The 25619-nt window shown below is 44.2% G+C and overlaps 1 protein-coding gene across 4 annotated transcripts in view; it reads right to left on the bottom strand.

The window, feature by feature from the left end:
* Positions 1-25619, bottom strand: part of ATAD2 (ATPase family AAA domain containing 2) — an 88231-nt gene that overhangs the window by 39729 nt on the left and 22883 nt on the right. For all 4 annotated transcript variants that reach the window (XM_025178690.2, XM_075920165.1, XM_075920164.1 and 1 more), the window contains exons 14-18: positions 24030-24189; positions 20089-20179; positions 18935-19249; positions 10902-11028; positions 2870-3056 (exon numbers count right to left, since the gene is read on the bottom strand). In XM_025178690.2, the coding sequence (XP_025034475.2) occupies positions 2870-3056; positions 10902-11028; positions 18935-19249; positions 20089-20179; positions 24030-24189 (880 nt within the window). The remainder of the gene's footprint in view (positions 1-2869; positions 3057-10901; positions 11029-18934; positions 19250-20088; positions 20180-24029; positions 24190-25619) is intronic.

Genomic DNA, 25619 nt, shown 5'->3' with positions numbered 1-25619 from the left:
AATATCCTATGTGACCTTAGGTAGGTAACTTAGTCTCTTTAGGTCTCAAGTCCCCATCTGTGAAATGGAGATAGCGCTTTCCTTCATCACCACAGAGAGCGCTTTCCTTCATCACAGAGAGAGATTAAATACCACATTGAAGATTACAAAACACTCAGATATTACTGTGATAGGGCCACATATGTACCTAAATAAAGAAAAACTTACTGATCTGTGATCATCTGCTCCCAAGCCTTGTGGAAATGGAAAATGTGGTCCCCAAAGAGAGAGATGAGCTAAAGGGCACAACTGTAAATTCATAGAAGGAAGGAAGGAGGATTTGAATCCTTGACCAGCCCATCAAAACTGCTTTTTTACATTACCCTGGGTGTTTGTGGAAGGCAGCTGGGCAGCCCTCCTGCTCTGAAACCAATATCTTTTTCTGGGAGGACTCCAGGATTCTACGGTATCCCAAAAACTGGGCAGGGCATGACCTCTAGGTAATCCTAACTTCTAAAATATACCTTGCATACATGGGTGTACGTGCCCAAGAAATGTAGAGTGATACCTGAGTCCTTACATGGTCTCCAGGTGTAGGAAAAAGTCATTCATGATCTCTAGGAAAAGCTTATAACCATTAACAGAAAGTCCTCTACAGTGTTTTGAACCTCTTTGGGAAAGCCCAGAATTGGAGTCATGACACCATATACATAACTACCACCATGGAGAGGGATCTGGCATGTGTGTATTCAGTAGCTAGAGCTGCTTAGAGAATATTTCTGGTGAAGAGCTGACCCTCTGCAACTACAGACAGGAACTGCTTCCTGTACTACCTATTCACAAGGCTCTGTGGCATTAAAGGCCACGAGCTTTTTGTAATTAGTGAAGTCAAACTGTCCATAACCGGCTGGTAGTTTGTAATCCAGAACTGCAGTATCATGGATGAGGAGTAAGACAACATTTAAAGATACCCAGCCACTTTTGGTCTTTGTCTTAGGAAACAGATCTCAAAGTACTGCCTACCCCATTCATTCACTGCATCCACCATAGGGAGTTAGGTGAAGGATTGGAAAATAAGAGGTCAGAATCCTTAAGGGGCGCATAGTACTTTTTATCCAGCCTTCTGCCTGTTGGGGAAATAGTGGCAGGCATTTGCCATACTGTTTTAGCCAGATCCAGGAGAGCCTTAAGAATAGAAAGTGCCACTCTGGAGGGTGTTCCCAACTGTAAAACATCAAACAGCTTTTGCCAATCTTGATATCCTCCAGATGGATTGGGAGGGTGTCTGCTACCCTTCTAATGTAAACCCTGAAACTGTGTCCATGGAAGGTGGTAGAAGCATAAATCACCTCATCCAGTAACAAAGCTTCAGGATGACATACACTAGCCTTGTGCTCTTCAAACACTTTCTCTTGTCATGCATGGATAGGGAAGGATGTGAAACCATGGTCTCCCTGAAGGACTGTATGGGTAGCATGTTAAACTGCTATCACTAAGCAATTCATGGGTCCCAATATGGCCATTGTAGAGGTCCATTAGGAAATAGGATCGCATACAAGACTTGTTCCTCCAACCTTGCTGACCAGTGAGATCTTCCCCGTGTGAAGGTGGATTCCCAAAGTAGTGTGTAGGAGAACCCTCTCACTGAAATAGAGGCTATTGGGAGTCCTCTACCTCCACATCCTCCCATATGACATCAGCCAATCAAGGATGGAGGAGAGTCTTGCACTACAGATGTAAATAGCATGTTAAACTTAACCATGTAACTGATTCAAGTTCTATTGTTTAAATGTTTAATCTTGGAAGTAGGTGTGCTACAGCATTCCCATGTTTTATGTGAGGCTCCATTCTGTTATAAAAATTTCTTCATTGCAGAAAACTAAAAAAGAAAAATAATCCATCTTAGCTGGCTGATCATTACCCAAAGAAAGGAACCGTTTTACAAACTGAGATTAAAAGTTTAGTGTGTATATATATATTTTTATTCAGGGCTCAACAATCTCAACCCGGAAGAGCCGGGTTCGGGCGAGCTGCGCATTCGCAGATCGCTGGACAGAGAAGCTGGTGAGCCCTGTATAAATATATACACATACTATACATATATATAGAAGCCCAATGTCTGTGACTAACGCTGTAGCGTTAAGTCTTGCCTCTGGGGGGCGCTGTTGCCTCTTGCCCTGGAGCTCGGCTGACTTCTGCACCGCTCAGCCAGGCTGCCGCGGGGGAGCAAGCAGCCGTTTGGGCTCTCCCGCCTCCTGACTCTCTCCCCCCGTCTCTTTCTCTTCTTCCCCTCCTGCCTCTCACTCAGGGGACCACGGAGCCCAAATGGCTGTTTGGGCTCCGTGCTCCCCGTGCGGGGGCAAGCAGTGCAAAGGTCAGCGGTGGCAGGGGAAAGGGGGGGCAGGGCGGTGACATGACGTACACGGCCAGGTGGCGGGGCCCAGCTGTGTACGTAACCGCCCCGCCCCCATTTCCCTCCCGCCGTGGCGCTCGGCTGACTTCTGTGCCGCTCAGCTGGGCTGTCGCGGTGGAGCCCAAACGGCCACTTATGTTGCTTGCCCCCGCACGGGGAGCGCAAAGCCCAAACAGCTGTTTGGGCTCCACAGTCCCCCGAGTGAGAGGCAGGAGGGGAAGAAGAGAAAGAGACAGAGAGGAAAGAGGCAGGGGAGAGCTGAGAGAGAGAGAGAGGGAGGGAGGGAGGAGAAACCCGAAAATCCCATTTCATGACAGGCTATTGGCTAGTAGAAACAGACATGCTCACATAATGTCAGAATACATCAATTAAAACTGAAACAAGCCAGAGTTTTGCTAGACTCACTTGAATAAATGTTGCTTCAAAACAACTCTGGAAAACATCATTTATTATTCCTATCAGATTAAAAAAAAATACCTGTGCACATGTTTCTTCTGGTGATGTGGTACTGATTCCAAACAAAATGGAAAGATCCAACGTGTAAACTGTGAACTTTTCCAAAGCATGTATTACTGCTGGTGCCAGATGAGAGCCCTGTCCAAATCCGGGCTCTCCAACTATCAAGAGCCGTGGTCTATAAGATGTTGGCTGATGATAAGCACTTCTAAAACATGGACAGGAAATCTTAAATAGTTAACAAAACAAAATACCAAGAAATAAAAAGAGGTTACCCACCTTTAGCAGTAACTGACATTCTTCAAGATGAGCATCCCTGTGGGTGCTCCACAGCAGGTGTCAGTGCGTCCCAGAACCGCAGACCAGATTCTTCAAAGCAGTGCCTTGGTGGGAACGGAGACTACGCATGTGCGGTGAAGCAGATCATGCAGGCACCATGATAATGTATGTGCAGCCCTCCTGCCCCTCCCCCCCCGTTCTTTCTCTACCTGGAAACCTGACAAAAAAGGTCTCCAAAGTAGAGAGGAGGAAGGAAGGGCAGTGGAGCACCCACAAGGATACTCATCTTGAAGAATGTCAGTTACTGCTGAAGGGGAGTAACCTTCTCCTCTTCTTCAAGAGAAGTCCCTGTAGGTGCTCCACAGCAGGTGATTGCAAAGCAATATGTCCTATGGAGGTAGGGACTTTGGATCTGGTAAGTACGCCATAGACAATACGGCTTTGGCCACTCTGTAAGAGAGAGGTCCCTGCAAAAGTGTGTAATATTTGGCAAACATTTGATCAAAGGTCCATGTGGCCGCAGCATATACATCCTCAATGGGGACCATGCAAATGTAGGCAACTGATGTGACCACTGCTCTGGTGGAAAGGGCACGTATCAAGGTAGATGGTGACAATTGGTTATGGTGGTAACCTGAGAGGATATCTGCTGTCCTTTACTGTGTTCTGCTATATAAACAAACAGGCTGGACAAAGCTCTGAAAGGCCTTGTTCTATGGAGGTAAAAGGAAAGTGCCCTGAATACATCAAGGGTATGCATTTGTGCCTTGAAAGTATTGGCATGAGGTTTGGGAAAGAATACAGGTAGGTGAATAGTCTGATGTGAAAGGATGAATGCTTCACCTTGGGGTGGATGGACAGAAACACTTTATCTTTGAAGAAAGTAGTATATGGGGGATCTGCATTATGGCAGCTCTCTCGCCTATTCACCGGACTGATGTTATAGCCACTAGGAATTCAGTTTTTAGTGACAAGTGGAAGAATGAACATGTAGCCATTGGTTCAAATGGCAGTTTTGTAAGGGTGTGTAGCACCAAATGCAAATCCCAGGGTTGACGTGGAGGGCTCACATCAGAGTATAGCGCTTCTAGGCCTTTCATGAATCATTTCACCATTGGATATGCAAATATTGTAGTACCAATTTTTGTATGGAATGTCGTAATAGCTGCCAAGTGTATTTTAATGTAGCTGACAGAGAGATGCGACTGTTTAAGGTGCAATAAGCAGTCCAATATCACAGGTAATGGGGCCTTTTCTGGAGAGATGTTGTGGGGAGGTGCCCAGTGAACAAATCACGACCATTTGTAACAATATGTCTTTCGAGTTGAAGGAGCCCTACTGTGTAGACAAATGTTTTGTACCTGAGTCGAACACTGCAGCTCTATCCCGGAGAGCCATCTAAGTACCACGCTTTCAAGTGCAGTGTGAGAAACTGTGGTTGCTGAGTCTGGAGCCCAGGTTGAAGTAAGAGTTTTGGCTTGTGTGGGAATGGGACTGGGGAGAGACACAGCTATTCTGTTCAGGAAGGGAAACCAAGCCTGCAGCCCCATGCTGGCTCCGACAAGAATTATCCTCACCTTGTACCTTCCTTATCTTGAGAATTGTCTTGTTGAAAAGGGGAATGGGAGGCAAGGCATATAGTAGGTGGTGGTTCCACTTGAGAATGAAGGCATTTCCAAAGGAACCCATGTCATTGCCAGCCCTGGAACAGTACTGGAGACACTTTTTGTCTGCCTTTGTGGCTAAAAGGTCTATCAGAGGGTATCCCCACTGGTTCAAGATTATTGCAAGAATTCTGTGATCTGCCTGCCACCCATGTTCCTGAGGAAGGGTTCTAACTTAGAGCATCAGCTGTGGTATTTAAGGCACTAAGAAAGTGACGTAAGCTTATGGCAATAGCATGAGTGAGGCACCAGCTCCCCAGGGCAACAGCCTCCATACATAAGACATGAGAATGGGCACCACCTTGCGTGTTTATATAAAACATGCTGGCGATGTTGTTGGTATGTATTGACGTATTTTCCAGATATTGCCAGTTAAAAAAAAAAGTGTTGGCAGGCAAGCCGTACAGCTCTGAGCTCGACAGCGTTTATGTGGAGAGCCCATTCTATCGGTGTCCACAGACCCTGAGTTGTGCACCCTTTCATATGCGCGCCCCATCCCGTGAGGGGGATGCTGCAGCTTGTGGTCCTGTCTTTGTTGCTGGTACGTGTATGCTGGATGTCTTGGTCTAGGGTAAGGTTGATAGCTATACTGCCTCCTTCTAGTTACAGGTGTATGGACCAAGAGATCGTAATAGTGCCCTGGAATCCTTCATGGAGTGAAGGACCTCATTGGTTTTAGCCAAAAACAAGTTCTTGCCCCCGAACAGAGAATATTCCACAGTTGACTAGATCTCATGGGGGAACGCCAAAGAGCTGAACCAGGAGGCTCGTCTCATGACAACTGCGGTTGCTGTCGATCTGGTGAACATATACTCAGCACCAAGAGCAGCTTGTAGAGCGGTCTGTGATATGGCATGGCCTCCATAATGATATCCTTGAATTGCTGTTTCTTGGCCTCCGGTATATCTTCAATAAAGGTATTGAATTTTGAGTAGTCAAAATCATATTTGCTGAGCAGTGCTGCATAATTAGCAACTCTGAATTGCAAGGTGGATGATGTGTAAACTTTCCTGCTGAACAAATCCAACTGCTTGCAGTCTTTATCATCCTGAGTGGAGCAGGGCTAGTGCTGCTTATTCCTCTAATGGGTCACCTCCACCACCAGAGAATTTGGACCCCCTTGAGGGAACGTAGTATTTCCTATACACGCTCTTACAAGTGGTGGTGGGGAGACAGTGGCAGGATCCATAATGGCTGGATTTATAGGCAAAGCATTCTTGGCCAATGCAGTAGCCTGGAGGATATTGGTAAACTCATGCTATATCTCCAGCATCTCCTCCATAGCAATATTAAGATCAGTCGTCACCCCCTTGATAAGATCCTGAAAGGATGTGAAGTTGTCAGCTGCACTGGGAGGTGGTGGCATGACTGCCTCATCAGATAAAGAGGATGAGTGTGTCCCCAGGGACTTATCTGGGCCCAACTCATGAGAATGTGGATCCGCTGTCTTCTGCTACATCCTCCGATTGTGGTGGAGAGGGAACAGACTGAGCTTCCTTCTTTTTTGTGTGTTTCTTTCTATAGTGCAGGGGTGGCAAACCTCTGGCCCGTGGACTGAATCTGGCCTGCCAAATAATTTAATCTTGCCCGTGGAATGGGGAGGGGGGTCCAGCAGCCATGAAATGCTGCTGGGAGTCACAGGGGCCGCTTTATTTCTTCCAGCCTCCTTTGCAGCATGGGTGGACACTTCCAGTTCCTCTCCTGTATGCAGGAGACCTGGCTGGAGGGGAAGCTCCATGTGCTGGCATTTCTGTGCTTGCTGTCCCCCATTCCTCTCCGCACCACGCAGCTGTGAAGAGGCTGGAATAGTTAAGTAGGCATGTAGGGACTGGGAAGGAAAGGGGAGAAAGAAATCCATATCTGGAGTGGGAAGGAAAGGAAACCCCTGAGTCCTCCTTCCCTGTATGGAGGAGGCCACAGCGGGGCCAGCTTCCCCCCCCCCCCCCCGATAACTTCCCTGCATATGGTGGCCACACACTGCCAGCAGTGCCCCCTTCACAGCTAAAGAGGATATTGGGGGAAGGGAGGAATGCCTTTAGGGAGGAAGGGGTGTCCACAGGTGGTCAAGCCCCAGAACCCCTTCCCAGCATGGGGAGCTAAAAAAAGGGAGGAAGGGATGGTCACAGCTGCCCAAGGAAAAGCAAACTCAGCCATCACACTAAAATTCTAAATACAAAAACAAACAAACAAAAAAACATACCACACCCACACCACATCAAGGGGTGTTGTGTGTGTGTGTGTGTGTGTGTTTTTTTTTTTACTTCTTACTTGTGTACAGCCCCCAGTTGATATCTCTGTGGGTTAGTGGCCCCAACCCAAAAAAGGTTCCCCACTCCGCTATAGTCATATTTCCATGGACTCCAACGTTGCCAGTGGGAGGTATAAGGGACAGGTGGTGGTGGCAGCATCATCCCTTGGTGTGGACCCTGGGAGGAATGCCTGTGCTGATGGGGCTGCCTGAAGCTACGATGGGTCGAAAGCACAGGTATCTCGGTAACCAGGTGACAATTGGGGTGCAAATGTTACTTCCCCATTGTCGTCATCATCCCTACATAAGTATAGGCAGTGAGACATGTTTTGGTGTCACTGAAGCTGGTAACATGTCAGTACTGTGAAAGGGGAATTAAATGTAGACGAAAACCTGAGGTCTCTCTAGTGCCTCAGTGGACAATGCCATGATGGGTGGCGCTGTGATCGGTACTGGTGCAGACGTGGAGACAGTTGGTAGCGATTTGAGTTGCAGTGCTGAGGTAATCGCGACACTGTTGGGTGGTGCTATGGTACTGTATCAATGGGCATCAGTGCCAACTTGTCTGTACTCTGGTTACTCAGAGCTGCAGTGGGCCCTGAGGTACAGGAGGCAGGCACAGTAAGACCTGTAGCCTTGGTGCAGGCTCTATGCGTCCCACGCTTGGAGAGAGCCTGATCAGCGCTGGAAATGCCCAGGGCATCAGAAGTACTGAGGCATGGTGCCCTTTCAGCCCTCAGTGCAAATCTTCCGGTTGTGTGCCATTTGTGCAATTGAGCCTTGCGAGGCATGTTTCTTTGGGGATTTTTTTCCCTTTTCAGGTCTTGGTTTGTCAGGGTGTTCCATGCCTGGATCAGAGGATGGATGTTACTCCTTTTCCATCATGAGCATTTTAAGGCAAAGGTCCTGGTCTCTGTGCGTTCATGCTGTAAGCTTAGCACAGTGCTAGCAGTCCTGCTGGACACGGAACTCGCCGAGATACATAATGCATTCTGAATGTCCGTCGGAGATGGGAATGGCGTCATTACAGGCTGATCAGCATTTAAAGCCCAGAGACCCCCGGCACTGTTCACTGTGGTGAACAGCAACAACAACAACGAGAGAAGAACGTGGAGTAACCTCCCCCCCCTTTTTTTAAGGAAGACTAACTTGGATAAGGTATGATAAGCAGAGAAGAAATAACCAAAATTTAAGTACTCATCTACAGGATTTGATAAAGAGTGAAAAACACTGCCGAGCTCAGTCTTAAGGCATGGATGCTAAAAGGAACCGATGGGGAAGAAGAGACACATATGCAACTGCACTGTGTCCACGCAACCTGCTCACTGTGCATGTGCAGCCCCACTAAGTACTGCTGTGAAGAATACAGTCTGCGGTGCTGGAATGCACCAACACCTATAGTGGAGCACTCCCTGGGACAGATCTTAAACAATTCCATCAATGCATGAATGCACAGGCATCGAGTCTCTCTATTCTATTGTAATTTTAAAAAAATAAATAAATGTGTGCTGTCAACAAGGCTTATGTAAGAAAATAAGATACATCAGCTATACTAGAAAAAACAGTAAAGCTTCAGTAGTCTAGGTCAGTGTTTCTTAAACTTTGAGACCACAGAACATGAAACAATAATGTTTATGTGGAAAACCTATGAAAATTTTCTTCAATTTTGTTGTTGTCAGACAAAAAACACACAAAGAAAAGGTTGCGGCATACCTGCAAGTTGTTCATGGAACACTAGTGTTCCATGGAACATAGTTTAAGAAACACTGGTTTAGGTTATGGATTACAGAAAATACATATACTTACATTACTTCAGTGACATTATCGGATTAAATTATCATATAGATTATTGATTCAGATACTATTGTATATTTAAGGGATATTAAAAAGTGGGTAATTGGATAACCGTGTAAGCATTGAAATTTTCAGTGATTACAAGGTTATATGTACCTAGAGCACGGGGTGGTAGCCAGCTCCCCAGGAGCCAGTGCATGCTGGGAGCCAGCTTTCAAGCTGGCTCCTGGCATATACCAGCTTCCACCTGCCAGCCCTTCCCAAAGAATTGGCTGCTGCCCTGTGCTGCTGCCTCTATAAACAGAGGCAGCAGTGTGGGGTGGGAGCCTGTGTGTAACCAGTAAGTCCAGGCTTATCTAGTTAACCGAGTAAGCAGTCATCCTATTACATTGCAACAAAACTTGTAGAAAATGTGGCATTTAAGATGCCCACAAAAAGGTTATGATTTGATGAATTGTTGTATGAATGTATCATTTTTGTATTTAAAATTATGAGTAGTTGCTCTAAATCTATATTTCAAATGTTTGCTTTTATGGCAATGAAGAGAAGGCAGTCAATCATCACATCTTGGAGGGATTATTCGCATTGAGTTATCCATCAAAAAGACATGTTAGTCACAACAGATCATGGGAGACACCCATATACACTAAATGGACTTTCCTGTGGACATTTCATGTGACGTATAGGTAATGTCCGCTGCTATGACTAAGCAAAATTATGCATGGACACGTAAGTTGCCCATGTGATTCCAAACTCCCATCTTTTTCCTGTAATTTTCCCCTAGCTGCACTGAAGGCTTTGTTTGAACCAATGGGTTTCCTTCCACGTGGCTGAAGTTATAAAAGGCCTTGGAAATACTTGCATTTTGTCCCTCTCCTGCTCCAGCCTCTTTCCTGCTCAAACCTCTAATGGCCTTATCAAAGTTGTATATTGTTCAGTCTTTCCACATTGCTGATTGTTTTACATTAATGACCAAACTAAGTTGTTTAGTTTTTAATTGTTTTGTGCACACATCTTACTTAGAATGCACATGAGCAATCACTTGAAGAAAAACTACCCTATACATAATCTTAGAGATTTGTGCATCTGTCAGATTCCATCTGTCTATGAATCTGTTTTTTCAAGAATTCCTCCTAAATGGTAAGAACTACCACTACCAAACTGGGTATGCAGCTTCCTCATCTCTTAATATAAAGAATGATCAGGTTTTGATTGTACTAGGCCAACCAGAAGGTCCTGGAATGGGACTATTTTCCATAACATGGAAAAGGAGGGCACCAAGAAGAGGGAAATTTTTTTTTTTAAATGAATAATCTATCAATGTGACTGAGGGTATGTCTACACTGCCACCCTAGTTCGAACCAGGGTGGCTAATGTAGGCATTCGAAGTTGCAAATGAAGCCCGGGATTTAAATATCCCGGGCTTCATTTGCATCTTGCCGGGCGCCGCCATTTTTAAATCCCCCTTAGTGCGGACTCCGTGCCCGCGGCTACACGCGGCACAGAGTAGGTAGTTTGAATTAGGCTCTCTAATTCGAACTACCGTTATGGTACCGGTAATTCGAATTAGAGAGCCTAATTCGAACAACCTACTCCGTGCCGCGTGTAGCCGCGGTCACGGAGTCCGCACTAAGGGAGATTTAAAAATGGCGGTGCCCGGCAAGATGCAAATGAAGCCCGGGATATTTAAATCCCGGGCTTCATTTGCAACTTCGAATGCCTACATTAGTCACCCTAGTTCGAACTAGGGTGGCAGTGCAGACATACCCTGAGACACAGGCTAAACTACATACTTTAGATCTCAGTCCTGTAACGTGCTCTAGGGGATGGGTGGGATGAATCTATAAATCTGTGCCCAAGCCTGTGAATCTCCTTGAAGGATCAGAACCCTTTCCTTTAACTGCACAGTACCTGATCGGAACTGGCACATGACATTATCTCCTTGTTTCTTTATTTCTGGAAAAGACTGATGCAAGAAAGCAAAACACTTCGCCCACACAAACAAAAATAAAAGCCCAGAACAATCTCCCAGCAGCCTAAAACAGCCTGAATGACAAAAGACAAGTACCTATTAAAATTAAGGATATTTCCTTTCTGCTTATTAGGCGTTTTCTGGGAAAGTCGATTTTCAAACACTGAAGGTGCTTCCTCATCACTGAACATTAAGTCACTTTCTAAAATATGACTTGCAACATCTGAAAAACAAAAAAGTTTGTTAACTATCCCAGAATTTTGCATCACTCACTCACTTGCAAAGAAAATATTGTATTTAAAATTCAGCATGCTAGTCTGTGGTTTGTTTAATCCAAAGACAATAATTTTAAAACACTTTATATAAATAAACATTAGCCTGGGAGCACGTGTGATTCTGTGGGCAAGAAAAACTGGTTACTTACCTTCGTAACAGTTGTCCTTCGAGATGTGTTGCTCATGTCCATTCCACTTAGGCGTGTGTGCGCGCACATCACGTGCGCAGATTGTCAGAGAGTTTTCCCTTAGTGGTACCCATCGGGCCAGCAGAGGAGCCCATACAGAATGGCGTATAAATACCCCTACTGGCTCCCCACCCCCTTCAGTTCCTTCTTGCTGGAATCCTCCGACTCAGGGGAGGCAGGTGGGATATGGAATGGACATGAGCAACATATTTTGAAGAACAACAATTACAAAGGTAAGTAACCGTTTTTTCTTCATGTACTTGCTTACGTCCAGTCCACTGAGATGACTCCAATGCCAAACCCAAGGAGGTGGGGTCAGAGCCTACAAAGACACGGACTTAATACAGCCCTGCCCGCTGCTGCGTCCTCCCTGGAGTACTGCGCTATGGCATAGCAATTTGCAGAAGTGTGCACTGATGACCAGGTGGCTGCCCTGCAGATCTCTATGATGGGCACCTGAGCTACAAAGGCAGTAGAATCCTGGTCAAATGGGCCGTGGATAGGCGAGGCTGGAACCTGCACCAGCTTATAGCATGCTTTGATACAGGAAGCGATCCAGGACAAAATATGTTGGGCTGACACTGGCAGGCCCTTCGTGCTGTCAGCTATTAACACAAATATCGGGCGGGGGGACGGGACAGAGACACGACTTATGAAAGGGTTTGGTCCTTTCCAAATAAAAGACTATGGCTCACCTAACATCTAAGGTGTGTAAAGCCTGCTTTTACCCCAGAACTGAGGTGTTTTGGGTAAAAGACCCGTAGGAAAAAAATGTCCCCAGAGGTGGAAGTGGGACATCACCTTAGGCAGCAACGTGGGGTGAGGGTGAAGCAACTCTTTTCTGCAGAACTGAAGTTTGTTATGCAGGGTGCACAAGTTTGACTTGTGCATACACACCTGGCTGTTTTCATGCTTAGAAACAATGGATTTTTTGCCCTGAGAAATTTTATAATCCAATTTATAATTGTATTTACTTTTTGCACTGTAAGTGGCAATCCCACACAAAGCTTTTATGCCTCTTAAGAATAAATATTCACACAGCTATATAGTATCTGCATTTTTTGTTATATTCAGTTTGGGAATTTAATGTAGTAAAATATCACTCCTTGGGTTTTAGTGGTCACTCTGCTATGTGATGATGGGTGGGGAAGGCAGTATTCACTGCCCTCCCAGCTCCTCATCCTCATCCTTTAGTTGGTGGAAATTTTGAGTGTCATGGGAAATTAGTTGAGTTGGATCTTATTTGAAAGCCCTTTCTCCTGTGAACATTATAGTACTAAATATGACAAGCTTAAAACAACTATGTAGATATACATTAGAAATGTTAATGTACAATTTAAAAGTTTAAAAATTAACACAGGAATGCACTGACTACAATAAAAAACCCTTAATCTTTGATAATCTTATGCAAGTTAGCCCTTGATGTTCAGTATTGAAAAGAGGAGGTTATTCATCGAGAGGAGTGTCCCTGTGGGTGCTCCACATTAGGTCGGTGCGCTACTGCCGAGCCACAGAGCGGAGGTTTTGTAGCAATGTTCCTGGGGCTGCATATGTACAAACCAGTAGCCATGTGCTATTAGACTGCAGACATCCTGCATGCACAAGCCGCCCCCCCCTTTCCCTCCTCAACCCCAAAACAATGGCTTGAGAAAGCCAGGATCCCGAAGTAGAGAGGAGGATGGGAATGTTGTGGAGTATCCCTGGGGACACTCATCTCGAAGAACGTCAGTTACTACTGAGGTAAGTAACCTCCTCAGAGAGAGAGAGAGAGAGAGAGAGAGAGAGATGTCCCTGTGCGTGTGCCACATTAGGCGACTACAAAGCAATTTCCCTTTAGGGAAATAGATACTTCGGATCTGGTAGAAAAGCGGTGGAAAGAACCACCTTAGCTAGCTTCAGGTCAGAAAGACATCCCTGCATAAGTGCATAATGGTTTGCAAATGTGTGGTCAGAGGACTACGTGGCAGCTGTGTAAATGTCTCTTCTGGGTACTTTATGGAGGAATGCTACTGAGGTAGCCATGGCTCTGGTTGAGTGTTCCCTTATGCTCTCTGGAGGCAGCATGTCTGACTGTGCACAGCAATCTGAGATCCAATGGGAGAGTCTCTGTGATGAGACAGCCTGGTCCTTATTGCAGTTTGCTACTGAAACAAATAAATAGCCTGGGAGATGCTCGGAACAGTCATGTTCGCGGCAGGTAAAAAACAGAACGCTCTGCACAAGTCAAGAGTATGCATTTTCATCTCGAAAGTTGGCATGTGGTTTGGGGAAGAAGGTGGGAAGGTGTATTGTCTGGTTGATGTGAAAGGATGAATGTACTTTGGGGAGGAATTTGGGAGGTTTACATAAAGTGACCTTGTCTTTAAAAAAGGTGGCATATGGGGGATCTGCCATTAGGGCTGTGATCTCCCCAACCCGTCTGGCGGAGATAGTAGCTATGAGGAAAACAGTTTTCATAGACAAGTATAATAATGAGGTGGTCGCCATTGGTTCGAAAGGCAGCATAAGCAGAGCATTCAATACTAAATGCAAGTCTCCCCGTTGCATTGGTGGAATGATATCTGGATAAAGTGCCTGCAGGCCCTTTAAGAACCTCTTGGTGAGTGGATGAGCAAATACGGACAAGTCATCTATCTTACAGTAGAATGTCGTAGTAACCGCAAGGTGAATTTTAATGGAGCTTATTGTGAGGACCACTTGTTTAAGGTGCAGAAGACAGTCCAGGATGGTAGGTAAGGAGGATGTTGAAGGAACCAGCTGGTGACGAGCACACCACATTGAGTATCCATTTCTGAAGGTAATTCTTGCAGGTGCTCTGCACCCTAATGTGCAGAAGGACCATTTGTTCTTGCTGTGAGCAGGTCAACTCTAGGTCTGAGAACCATCCAGGAGCCACGCCTTCAGGAGGTTCAGATGGCCGTCGTGGGAGCCCGGGTGAAGGAGGAGATCCCTCACGCAAAGTATGTGAATCAGTGGGGTGCAGGACATTGCCACTAGGAAGGGAAATCATGGCTGGAGTGGACATGTTGGTGCTATAAGTATGAGATGAGCCCTGTCCCTCCCTCTCGTGAACTACTCTGTACAATAGGGGTATAGGAGGAAATGTGTAGAACAGGTGAGATATCCATGCAAAGAGGAAGTCATCTCCCATTGATCCCTTGCCTATTCCCGCCCTGGAACAGAATAGGGGGCACTGGCTGTTGGACTGATTGGCAAAAAGGACTATGGTAGGGTGACCCCACAGGCAGAAGATGTCCGCGAATATGTGTGGGTTCATTTGCCACTCGTGTTCAACCGGGAGGGCTCTGCTGAGTGCATCTACTGTTCTATTCAGGATGCCAGGAAGATGCACTGCAATGATAATTGTGTTGTATTTCAGGCATCAGTTCAAAAGCGCTATGGCCTCTGTGCAAAGTACTTGAGATCAGGCTCCGCCATGACGATTTATGTAAAACAATGCTGTGACGTTGTCTATATATAGTCCGACGAGCCTGTTGGCAATGAATGGGAGGAATGAGATGCATGCATTCCTGACTACCCACAGTTGTAAGACGTTTATGTAAAAGTTCTTGTCGGTGCTGGACCACAAGCCCTGGCAGTTATGATGTTGTAAGTGGGCGCCCCATCCTGTACGAGAATCATCTGTCTTCCTCGAGATGGATGGTTCTGGGGGATGGAAGGGGACTCTGGAACCAAGATTCCATGGGCTCAGCCACCAGCGTAAGGATTCCTTTGCTATTTCTGGAAGGGCGGATGGACATTGGTTTTGTACACCTGTCCCAGCCAGCTCTGTAAACATCTCATATGCAGATGCGTATTGCTGACTACAATGTTGTATGCTGCCATGTGCCCCACCAGCCAAAGGCATTTGAGTGCGGTTTTGGGGGGGCTGGATCGTAAGGTATTTACCAAGGCCATAATTTTTTAGAAATGGTCTGTAGGCAGTGATGCGGTGGCCGCTGTCAAATTGAGGCATGATCCTATAAACTGTATGTTTTGTGTAGGAGAGAGCATCAATTTGGTTTCATTCACCTGAAGGCCCAGGTGCCAGAATAAGTGTCTTGTGACCGACAGAGAATGGCAGGAATCGACGTGTGAACACGACTTGGAGGCAGTCGTCTAGGTAAGGAAATATAGTAGCTCGATTTCCTCAGGTATGCTGTGACAACCACCAGCGCCTTTGAGAACACCCTCAAGACCACAGAGAGTTCGAATGGAAGCACTTTGTATTGGTAGTATTGAGAACCTACAATGAAACTAAGAAAACGCCTGTGAGTAGGGTGAATGGCAATGTGAACGTATGCATCTTGCAAGTCGAGGGACGAGAACCAATCATCCTGTTTCAATGCCAGTAATATAGTAGCAAGCGTTACTATTTTGAATTTTGTTTTTTAATGAATTTATTGAGGGCTTAAAGGTCTAGAATGGGCCTCTAGCCTCAGACTTTTTTTTCCCCCAGTCAAGTAGTAATAGGAGTAGAACCCCTTGTCCCTAAACTGTGTGGGAACTGGTTCAATCACCCCTATGTGTAAGAGGTGCTCGACTTCTTGTTGAGGAAGAATCTCGTGAGAGCGGTCCCTGAAAAGGGACAGGGAAGGGGAGTTGAAAGAGGGTATGGACACAAAGGGAATAAGGTAGCCTTTTTCAGTTATCTGCAGGAGCCATCTATCAGAGGTTATACATTGCCAGTTGTTGAAGAAGGTCAATAATTGATGCTGGAAGAGATTTGCTTGTGTTGATGGCATTGGAATAGGAGAGAGGCTCTCCAGACCCTTGACCTGATGATCAAGTTTGCTTGCTGCGACTGTTGAGAATTGGTAGAGGAAGGGCATCATCATTGGTTTCTGCCTCTCCCTTTGTTCTGTTGCTGCTGGTCTTGTCTATTGTAGTGTTGTATATATGGGGGGGTATCAAGGTCTCAGGTAGGGCTGATACCTATATTGCCTTCTTTAGGTTCTTGACTGTGGATCACTAAAGAGTCACTCTGGAATCTTTCATGGAGTGGAGAATTTCGTTGGTGTTAGCTGCAAACAATTTCTGGCTGTTGAAAGGCAGATCTTCTACTGTAGATTTAATCTCCCTGGGGAACGGAGCTAAACCATGATGCCCGCCTCATTAGTACCGCTGTTGCTGTAGAACGTACAGGCATGTCAGCAGCTTCTAAGGCAGCCTGTAATGTCATTCTTGCAATCGTGTAGTGTTGCCTCTTAGCTTCAAGGATGTCTGCAACAAAATCATTCAGTTTGGAGTAATTTCTGTAATCATATTTCTTCAATAAAGCTGTGTAATTTGAAATGCAAAATTGTAAAGTAGACGATGTACATATCTCACGCCAGAATGCATCAAGCCTTTTGCTATCACGGTCTGATGGGGTAGACCAGTATTGTTGCTGCTTAGATTTTAAATGGTGCAGCTTCCATCACGAGGGAATTTGGCGCTGGGTGAGAAAAAAAATTCAGAACCCTTGGGTGGGACATAATATTTCTTATCAGTTCTCTTAACCGTTGAAGAGTTTGCACCAGAGTTTGCCACACCATCTTTGCCGGTTCCATTATTTCTGGATGAATTGGCAATGGTATTTTTGGTGTTACTGAGTGCAGTATGTCTATTAACTTGTGCTGATTTTGCACAACGTCATGAAAAGGAATGTTTAATGCAGCAGCTATACATTAAAAAAGGTCTTGGAAATGTGAAGTTGAAGCTTGAGACCCTCCCTCCACTGGAGAGAGATTATTTGGGTCAGGAGGGGGCACTGCCTCCTGTATGAGTGGGTCCCCTTCTTGTATTTGTTTGGAGAGGGAATACTGCACTCTGTCATTTCTGGTCATGCTGATGTTTGTGATAATATTGCCATTTATACCAGTATTGGCACTAGGGGTAAGGCTCAGGTGGAGGTACCCAGGGATTGCCATAATATGAAGGAATATTCCCAAATCTGGAAGAGTAAATACTCTAGCCATGTAAGGAGAATTCTTTGGTGAAAAATCCCCTAGAGAAATCATCATCAGATTCGGATGCAATTTTTTCTTGAGAGAGCAATCTCTGATGTGAACATAGCAGAGAGCGCTCAGTTTGTAAAAATGGTGAGGAAACTGAGGCATCTGTTAACGTGGTTGGTGCCGTGCTCTCATGCAGTGTTGGCAAGTTTGTATCATTGCCGGATGGTGCTGCAGCTAATGAGGCAGGCACCTTGAAGCCTGTTACCTCAGAGCGTGATTTAGCGCATGCATGCTGTTCGTCTCCACTGGGGGCTCCAAAGACGTCAGAGGTGTCACACGTGCTGCGGCACAGTGCCGGCGCTGCTCTCGGCACTGGTGGTGAGGGAGATGGCTGCTTTGGTGCTGTAGCCCCTAGAAGTGCTGAGGCAGCTCGCTTTTTTGGCAGGCTTTCTGCATCCCCGCTGCTTAAGTTCCTTGGGTTACTAGCCCAGATCAGAGGCTGGTATAAGTGAGTTTTCAAAAAAAATACAAAAATAACTTGAGCTGGAGGTCTCTGTCTTCCTGTGCCCACAATTTTAGCTTTGCAGAATGAGGTCATTTCTGAGCGTTATGCTGTTCTGAGGCAGTGGACGCATTGTGAGTGACCATGCGATATTGGGATAGGCGCTTTACTTGAAGTGCAGCACTTAAACCCCCGTGAACCAGGCATGCCTGTAGAAACAGTCAGACTGCAGAAAGGGATTAACTGGGAGAAAGAGAAAAAAAATCTTTATACTAACCTAGATTTTTTTTAAATTAACAAAGTAATTAACTAAGTATTCAAACTCACTAATAACTACTATAATGAATTTTACTGATTTTAAGTATAATCATCTAGACGTGAAGAAGCTAGGGAGCACTGCTGAGTCTGTAGCTGGAGGCGGCAGAGAAGGAACGAAGGAGTGTGTGTGTGGGGGGCGGGGGGGGGGGGGGAGGCAGGTTTAACACATTTGCGATGCCTGCAGCCTAAGAGCGTGTGGCTGCAGGTGGGTGCATGTACAGCTCCAGAGACACTGCTACAAAATCTCTACACTGAGGCTCGGTGGCGGCGCACTGACCTACCGTGGAGCACCCACAGGAACCTCTCGAAGAAGAACATTTATTGATCAAGGTAGTCTTTGTCTAGGATGCTACGACTGAATATATTGTTACTTTGATCCTCATCTGTGCTGCACTTGCATCTCTGTACAAGGCACGATGGTGACCAAACATTTGCAAGATGGTAAGCATTTGGTTTGCGCACATATGCATTTCAGTAGCAGGAGTATTTCACACATAATTGGTGTGATCAATTCATTCTCTAAGACACATATATGCCTGATAAAGGTGGATAATTTGAGATGCTTTTAGTCATTTTGAAACCATTTCATTGCTTAATGACTTGCCATCTTGACAGAAGGTATAAATGCTTGTTGGAGGCAATTTTTCTCCATTTGTCTGCTTCTTAGGAATGTTCACCAATGTGAAGTCACACATGTGTAACAGCTTTTACCTTGGTGGAAATAAATAATAATCAGGGCTTGACAAACGGTGGCGAAATCTACTCGCCAGTCCCACACTGCACATGCGCAAGACCCGCATGCACGCACCGCCGGTGAATGGGGCAACTGGCTGAAAACTACTTACTACAGGCGAGTAAAAACAGCAATTTGTTGAGCCCGGAAAATAATAATAATGGGAGTTTTTACCTGTCTTCTGTCCTTTATTTATTCCAAGCTCCACATGAGGAAACACTCTTTGTAAGGCTCCTAAAATTCTCTGAAGTGTGTTTTCAAGCAATGGTTTTGAAATGGCTGAGAGTGCTTGGCCAGGTGAAGTCACAGCTCTTTGAGAAGCTGGTATAGTCTTCTGCATAGCCACAACAAAATCCTTGGCTGTTATTTTAATAGAAGAAATATCCAATTGCAACTTCTCACTGCTAGTGTATATCTGAGGATAACGTCGGCGTAAAGCACACAAAGCAGCTTCAGAACATATGGACTTTATATCTGCACCACAATATCCTATGAACAAATAAGTGACAGTTAAGTTATGTACTGTAACTTTGCATATGCTGCTTCTAGAGCTTTTTTGGTGATTGGACACAGAACTCTCTGGCCCAGCAGGAGATGAAGTCTAACAGACACAGCATGCTCAAACTTGTAGGAGAAAAGGAATATAGGTAAGGAATGCCTCATTTTGCTATCTGCCCAACTATACTGCTGGTGGTCTTCTCTGCTCGTGCAAAGGCCACAGTTGGGCCACAGACAGACTAATAAATTTAGGTTCTTAGAAGTCCATCTAAACCACTAAAAGTATGTCTACACTGCAGAGCTAAAGCCTAAATAAGCTATGCAACCTGAGCTACATCAATTGATTAATCGAAATAGCTTATTTCAGCTTTTGACACTGTCTACACAGCAGGAAGTCCAAGAATGAGCACTCTCCTTTCTACTCCTCTTAGTCATCGTAAAATGAGGGTTATGGGAGTCGGAGTAAGAAGTGCTCCAGCTCAATATTATTTTGACATTATGTTGAAATAACTGCTCGTAGTGTAGATGCAGGCTATTTTATTTAGGAATAGTGTCAGTTATTCAGAAATAAAGCTGCTGTGTAGTCAGAGCCTAAGACAGAAGACCATCTAGTCCCCTTTGCCACGATGAAAGTGTGAGTGTAGATAAAAGAAGGTCTATATTCACATAAAACTATAACATTTAGTGGATTACAAAAAATATTTTAAAAAAATATTTGAATGAAATAAGCATAGTACTAAGCTGTTAGAGAACAATTTTTGTTTAACACGTGCTAAACTGTAAGTTAGCCACTTATATTCTGAGAACTCCTTTTTGGTTCTTAATCTTACCAACACATTTTTCTGCTAATTCTTCAAGAAACGTGTCCAGTGGCTTAGGGGTCCAGTCTCTCGTGTGAATCTTGAGAATTTCTTTTCTAGCCTAGAAAACAAAGACTTTCAAAAAAAATCCTGGTTTTTTCCCCTGTAAAAATCTTTAGTTTAAGTAGATGACATTATAATCAGCTCTTTTCTTCCATGAAAAGCTCCCAGGAAAGCGAGTTCTCTTAAGTAGTTTAAGCTTAAAGATCTTGGACGAGATCGCACTTCTAGCTAAGGTTGGTAATTTATTTTTCCAAAGGAATATTTCCCAAAATTATAGAATCAGAAGTTCAAGACAGAAAACCTGTTAGGTCAGCTACATTCAGGGTGGACTGATTAAAAATCAGGGCAATTTAAAAGATTTAATCATCAAGAAAAAAAGCCTTTAGATAATGAAAATTAATCAATTTTTCAGTTTGTACTCCAGTTATTTTCTAAAGAGAGGTGCATTCTCCTTGGTTTATATAACCATTCAACCGGTTGATTTACAACTCCATAAGCCATTATATAAGATTTGGTACATCATTTTACTACCTAGAAGCGTACACTAGATGCCTTTACTTGAACAACTACAAAGCTTAACATTTTCAGTTTATTAATCATACATTTTAGTGTGTTAAAAACAGTGAATACATTGCTTATTAACTAGTGTCATGCTATATTTATAAAGCTTGATCTTAAAAAGTTAAATACCCCCCCCCCCTCATTTTTCATAATGCAAACTCAACTTTAATTCAGGGTTTTGGATAGTGGCTCACGGATTCAGCGTATTTATTTATTTAAAATTTTTAAGAGACTTTATAATAAAAGTTTAATACAGAATATATCAAGACCTAAATTCAGATTTCATTTTAATGTTTATTTTTAAAAAGTCAAAACTTAACAAAATCTGACTTAAAAATTTAAAAAAATAAATACAATTTTTCTTTAAAATACACTGCCTAGTTAATTTCCCCTGCCAGTGAAAGACTTTCTTATTTTTCACAAAGTGATCTTGGCTTTATATTTTAAATTTAGACTAACAGTAGTGATTACTACAAGTCTCAATGATAATAATTCCTATTACCTGGCCTAAATAATGGTCACTGAACTAGAAACTTGCAAGGGGTGCACCATACCCATTCTGTCAATCTCTGGCTAAATTCAATGACTCCTGAAATATTTACAGGCATTCAGATTAATAAATTAGATCAGCTTCTGTCGAATTCCCAGTGTTATCCACATAATATACAAATTATATTTTAAGATCTCCTCCTTTCCAATTTATCATCACAGCATCTGTATGGGAACTATGGTGACTATTTTAAAGAAATATATTTACTAGTCTAACCCACTACACTTTTTGGCCTTGCTCAAAAACTGCCAGTCACAGTGTATTTTTTGCTTTTCATTTCATAGCCCCTCCTCTCTATTCTCTTCTTTCCATGCTCACCCACTTTGATAACATGCTACCTGGTCTCTCTGCTACCTGGTCTTCCACTGTCTCTCTGCTACCTGGTCTCCCACTGCACAAACGTCCTTCCTCTCAATTGGTTCCCTTCATCCCTGGACATTCTTCTTCCATTGCTAGTTGGTAGCCCTCGTTTACTGTTTGTTTCATTTCCTTCTCCTCACAACCGTGATTAGTATAAGCAGGTAAAGCTAGTTCCTCCAATTTTGCTTCCTATTATTTTCACAGGATTCCAAGATGTTTCACACAATGAAAACTTTGGACACTTAATGAAGCAGCTGAAAACTAGGACGACAGACATCCAGTGACTGCCAAGTAATCTCGGAACTGCGAAGTTAGATCAAAATGATTTTCAGTATGCACACTACTTTGCCCCTCACATATTACTCTTGGAGGTATAAAGTGAGGATTTAGCTATTCAATCAGCTTTATCTAGATTTGGAGTCCTTGCCATTGTAAAGTAGATTCTAATACATTAACAGAAGTACTAGTACTTCAGATATTTATCTTATAGTCAACCTATTTTAACCCCCTCCCAACACACACTCCACCTACCAGAAAGAGCCAAAATTAATCTAAATAGGTGAAGAATGTTTTTATCCGTTTTAGGGCACATTAATAGTACAGTATGTCAGTTCAACAGCAAGCTGTCACAGTGATCAGCTCCATAGTCTGCTCATTCTGGAGGGAGCACTACTGGGTTATATACAGTGGGTCACAGTTCCTTTTGTATACTTCTTTCCCTTTTGGGGTTCTGACACAGAGGGGAAAAAAGACCCAACCAGTGTTCCCTCTAAGATTTTGGTATCCATGAGCAGAGCGAGTTTGGTCTTGTGCACCAAATATTAACATCATGTGCACTTATTTGGCTGTGTGCCATGAAGATTCATATTTAAACATGAGTCTTGTTACTTCTATAAAAATAAATGTTAAAAAATTGTATTATTAGTTTCTAGTCAGTAGGAAACAACTTTCACCCCATCTCCCTGAGTCCATGTACACATTTTCCTTATTATGGGTTTTTTCATTAAACTTCATTTGAAGAATACTGCTATTAGATTTCGTAAACTGTGAAATGTTCCCAAAACATTGGGAACTCTGCTCCCATTGACTTCATGGGAATTTTGCAGTGCTCTCAATACTGAGCTATTCTGAAAATCCTATTGTACATTTTAGACCCTCCACCTACAAAAACATACATATATGGCTAACTTTACTCATGTGATCAATTCTTTATGTCAGTGGGACTATTCTTATGAGTAGTGTTAAGCTGGTGCATAAGCATCTGTAAAATAAGGGCTTTAACAATCACCCACTTCCCAGCCTACTCACTGGTAATATGATAAAACCAATGGAAGTCAGATCAGACCTAAATCAAGACAAGAATTAACAACTGAAGATGTATAATAAAAGATTAACACAAAGGATTTGATGGTAAGACAAGGGACCAGAATTTTACTTAGGTGGTACTCTGATCCCATCTGGGGCCACCAGAGCAGCTGCTGGCTGCCTGCAATATGGTTCCAGCTCAGGCCCCAGCCGCTGGAGAAGCAGCCGCCGCCAGTCCCCACCTTGATGCAGCTCCGGCTCTAGCTCTGGCCAGGACTGCCAGAGGAGCAGCTGTCACCAGCCACCCCAACACAGCTCTAGCTCTGGCTCCAGCCACCAGAGGAGAAGCCGCCACCAGTTGCCCACAATGCTGCCTTGCAGCTCCAGCCCTAGGGAAGGGCTGAAGTTAGGGCCAGGGCAGTGTAGTGGCTGCCCTGCTGCTCCTAGGGTGGGGCAGCCGCCTACCATGCAGCCCCATCCTAGAGCAGCCGAGCAGCCACTGCATGGTTCTGCTGAGGAGGTGAGCAGCCCTTAAATTCTTGGTGGGAGCCTGCATAGGCGCGCACCTAAGAGGGAACACTGGTCCCAATCTAGGGCCCTAAAAGAGTGGTGCACTGTCTGGACCACTTTGTCCTCTCCAAATTACACTGCCTTATAGACCACTTCCTACTGGATTGTGGTACCTTCTGGGGCATGGTCCCACTTTTAGCAGTATTAATACAGTCGAGCAGGAAACAGTGTTTCCTCCTTTGAGGCCTGCTTATGTTCCTACCTGCAAAATGGGGTGGAGAATGGGGCTTACTGCTTTCACAGTGGCTTTACTAATGCTTTAGTCCCTCCTCCCAACAGCTTATTGCATCATTAAATTGGCGACATTCAACTTTTCTGCTTGGTCAGAATGAAATTAGTGCTACAAAATTAATGATCAATGAAAGGGTTATGTACAAGTACTGTTTTCAGTAACATTCCTATACTCCACAAGAAACAATATATTACCTCCATCACTCAAATTGTAAAGCACAATCCCAGCTTCACCATTCCCAAACATCCTTCATTACCCTCACAATAAACTATGGCTTATGCAATAAAATAGTTTGACATCTTAGCGCTGAAGTTGAAATAAAGAGTTTACCTCCTTATCTGGCAAGGTGAAAAGGAATTCTCTGTCAAAACGCCCAGGTCTTCGTAAAGCAGGATCTATTGAATCCAGTCTGTTGGTTGCTCCAATTACCACAATCTCTCCTCTGCTATCCAACCCATCCATAAGAGCCAACAGTGTAGATACAATAGAACTAATAGAAAAATGCTTTTATTCACTTTCTCCTTCCAAGTTTTAATCAACATAGGAAAAGCTTTTGTTGGTGGAATTATTTTTTAGTTAGCAAACTTGTTTTGCACAGATCATAAAAGGCTCTTGACTAAAGGTTTTTTTGTTTTTCAGATAAGCAAAGACCAAAAACACATCATGATAGAATTAGGTCTTGAACAAACCTTAGACAGCAATTACAATTTTTACCTTTGGGATCCAAAAAAGCAAACTAAGTATGATCCCTACCCCAAAGAACACATGTCTACAAAGAACCTCCTAGTACAACATAATGGGGCCTCTAGGCACTACAATAAAAATATCAGCTTCATTTAGCATGAATATTCTAACTGACAATTTCTTTCCCTCCTTTTTCCTCCTCTCCCCCCATGCCTTCTCAGGGCTACAGGCAGTCCCCGGGTTACGTACAAGATGGGGTCTGTAGGTTTGTTCTTAAGTTGAATTTGTACATAAGTCAGAACTGGCGTCCAGATTCAGCCTCTGCTGAAACTGACCAGCGGCTGACTACAGAAAGCCCGAGGCAGAGTTTCTCTGCCCCGGGCTTCCTGGAATCAGCTGCCGATCAGTTTCAACAGGCTGAATCTGGACGCCTGGGACAGAGCAGCTGGGGCGCTACCGGGTAGGTCCCCGCAGCACCGCACCTCGGATCCGTGTAACCCAGGGACTGCCTGTATCTGAAAACTGGACCAACCCATTAAACTCCTTTCATACGAAGAAGTAGATTTTGCCCATGAAAACTCATACCACCATCTATATTTTTTGTTAGTCTGTAACTGGAAAAACTTAAACAACAAATAGTCTTGCAGCACCTTAGAGACTAACACAGCTATCCCTCTGAAACTTTTGAAGTATTAATTGTAGTTAGGGATGTCAATGTATAGATCAGTACACGATTAATTGATAAGCCCCAGCTTACTGGTTAATCTTGTGACTACACACACTCTGCCCCCCCTTCCCCGCCCGCCTCTGTATCCCAAATCCACAAGGAAAACAAATGGACAGACTGGAAATATAGTTTTATTTGGCATTTTATACAAAAACACAGGCATGTGTCAGAGAAACTAAATTATAAAACATGAACACTTCACTGAGCTTGGTACCACTACTAGATCTAATTACTTGCAACTTAACACTACTAGAGGCCTCCTAATGCCTAGGGCTCGACAAACTATAAAATCTACTCACCCGTGGCGAGTAGATTTCAACCACACACCCCGTTGATTCGCAGCACACGCATGCGCAATGCGGCTCTTGTGCATGCACAGTACGGGGCCGGTGAGCGGTTTTTGCCGCCCTTTGTCAAACCCTGCTAATGCCCATGTTTTTATATGTGTACACATACATACAAACACCACTACATTATAGCATCCCCTCTTATAAGGCTCCTGCAGATTT

Source organism: Pelodiscus sinensis, chromosome 2, assembly GCF_049634645.1.
Source record: "Pelodiscus sinensis isolate JC-2024 chromosome 2, ASM4963464v1, whole genome shotgun sequence".
NCBI classification, from domain to species: domain Eukaryota; kingdom Metazoa; phylum Chordata; order Testudines; family Trionychidae; genus Pelodiscus; species Pelodiscus sinensis.
This window is presented reverse-complemented; position numbering and strand designations above follow the sequence as displayed.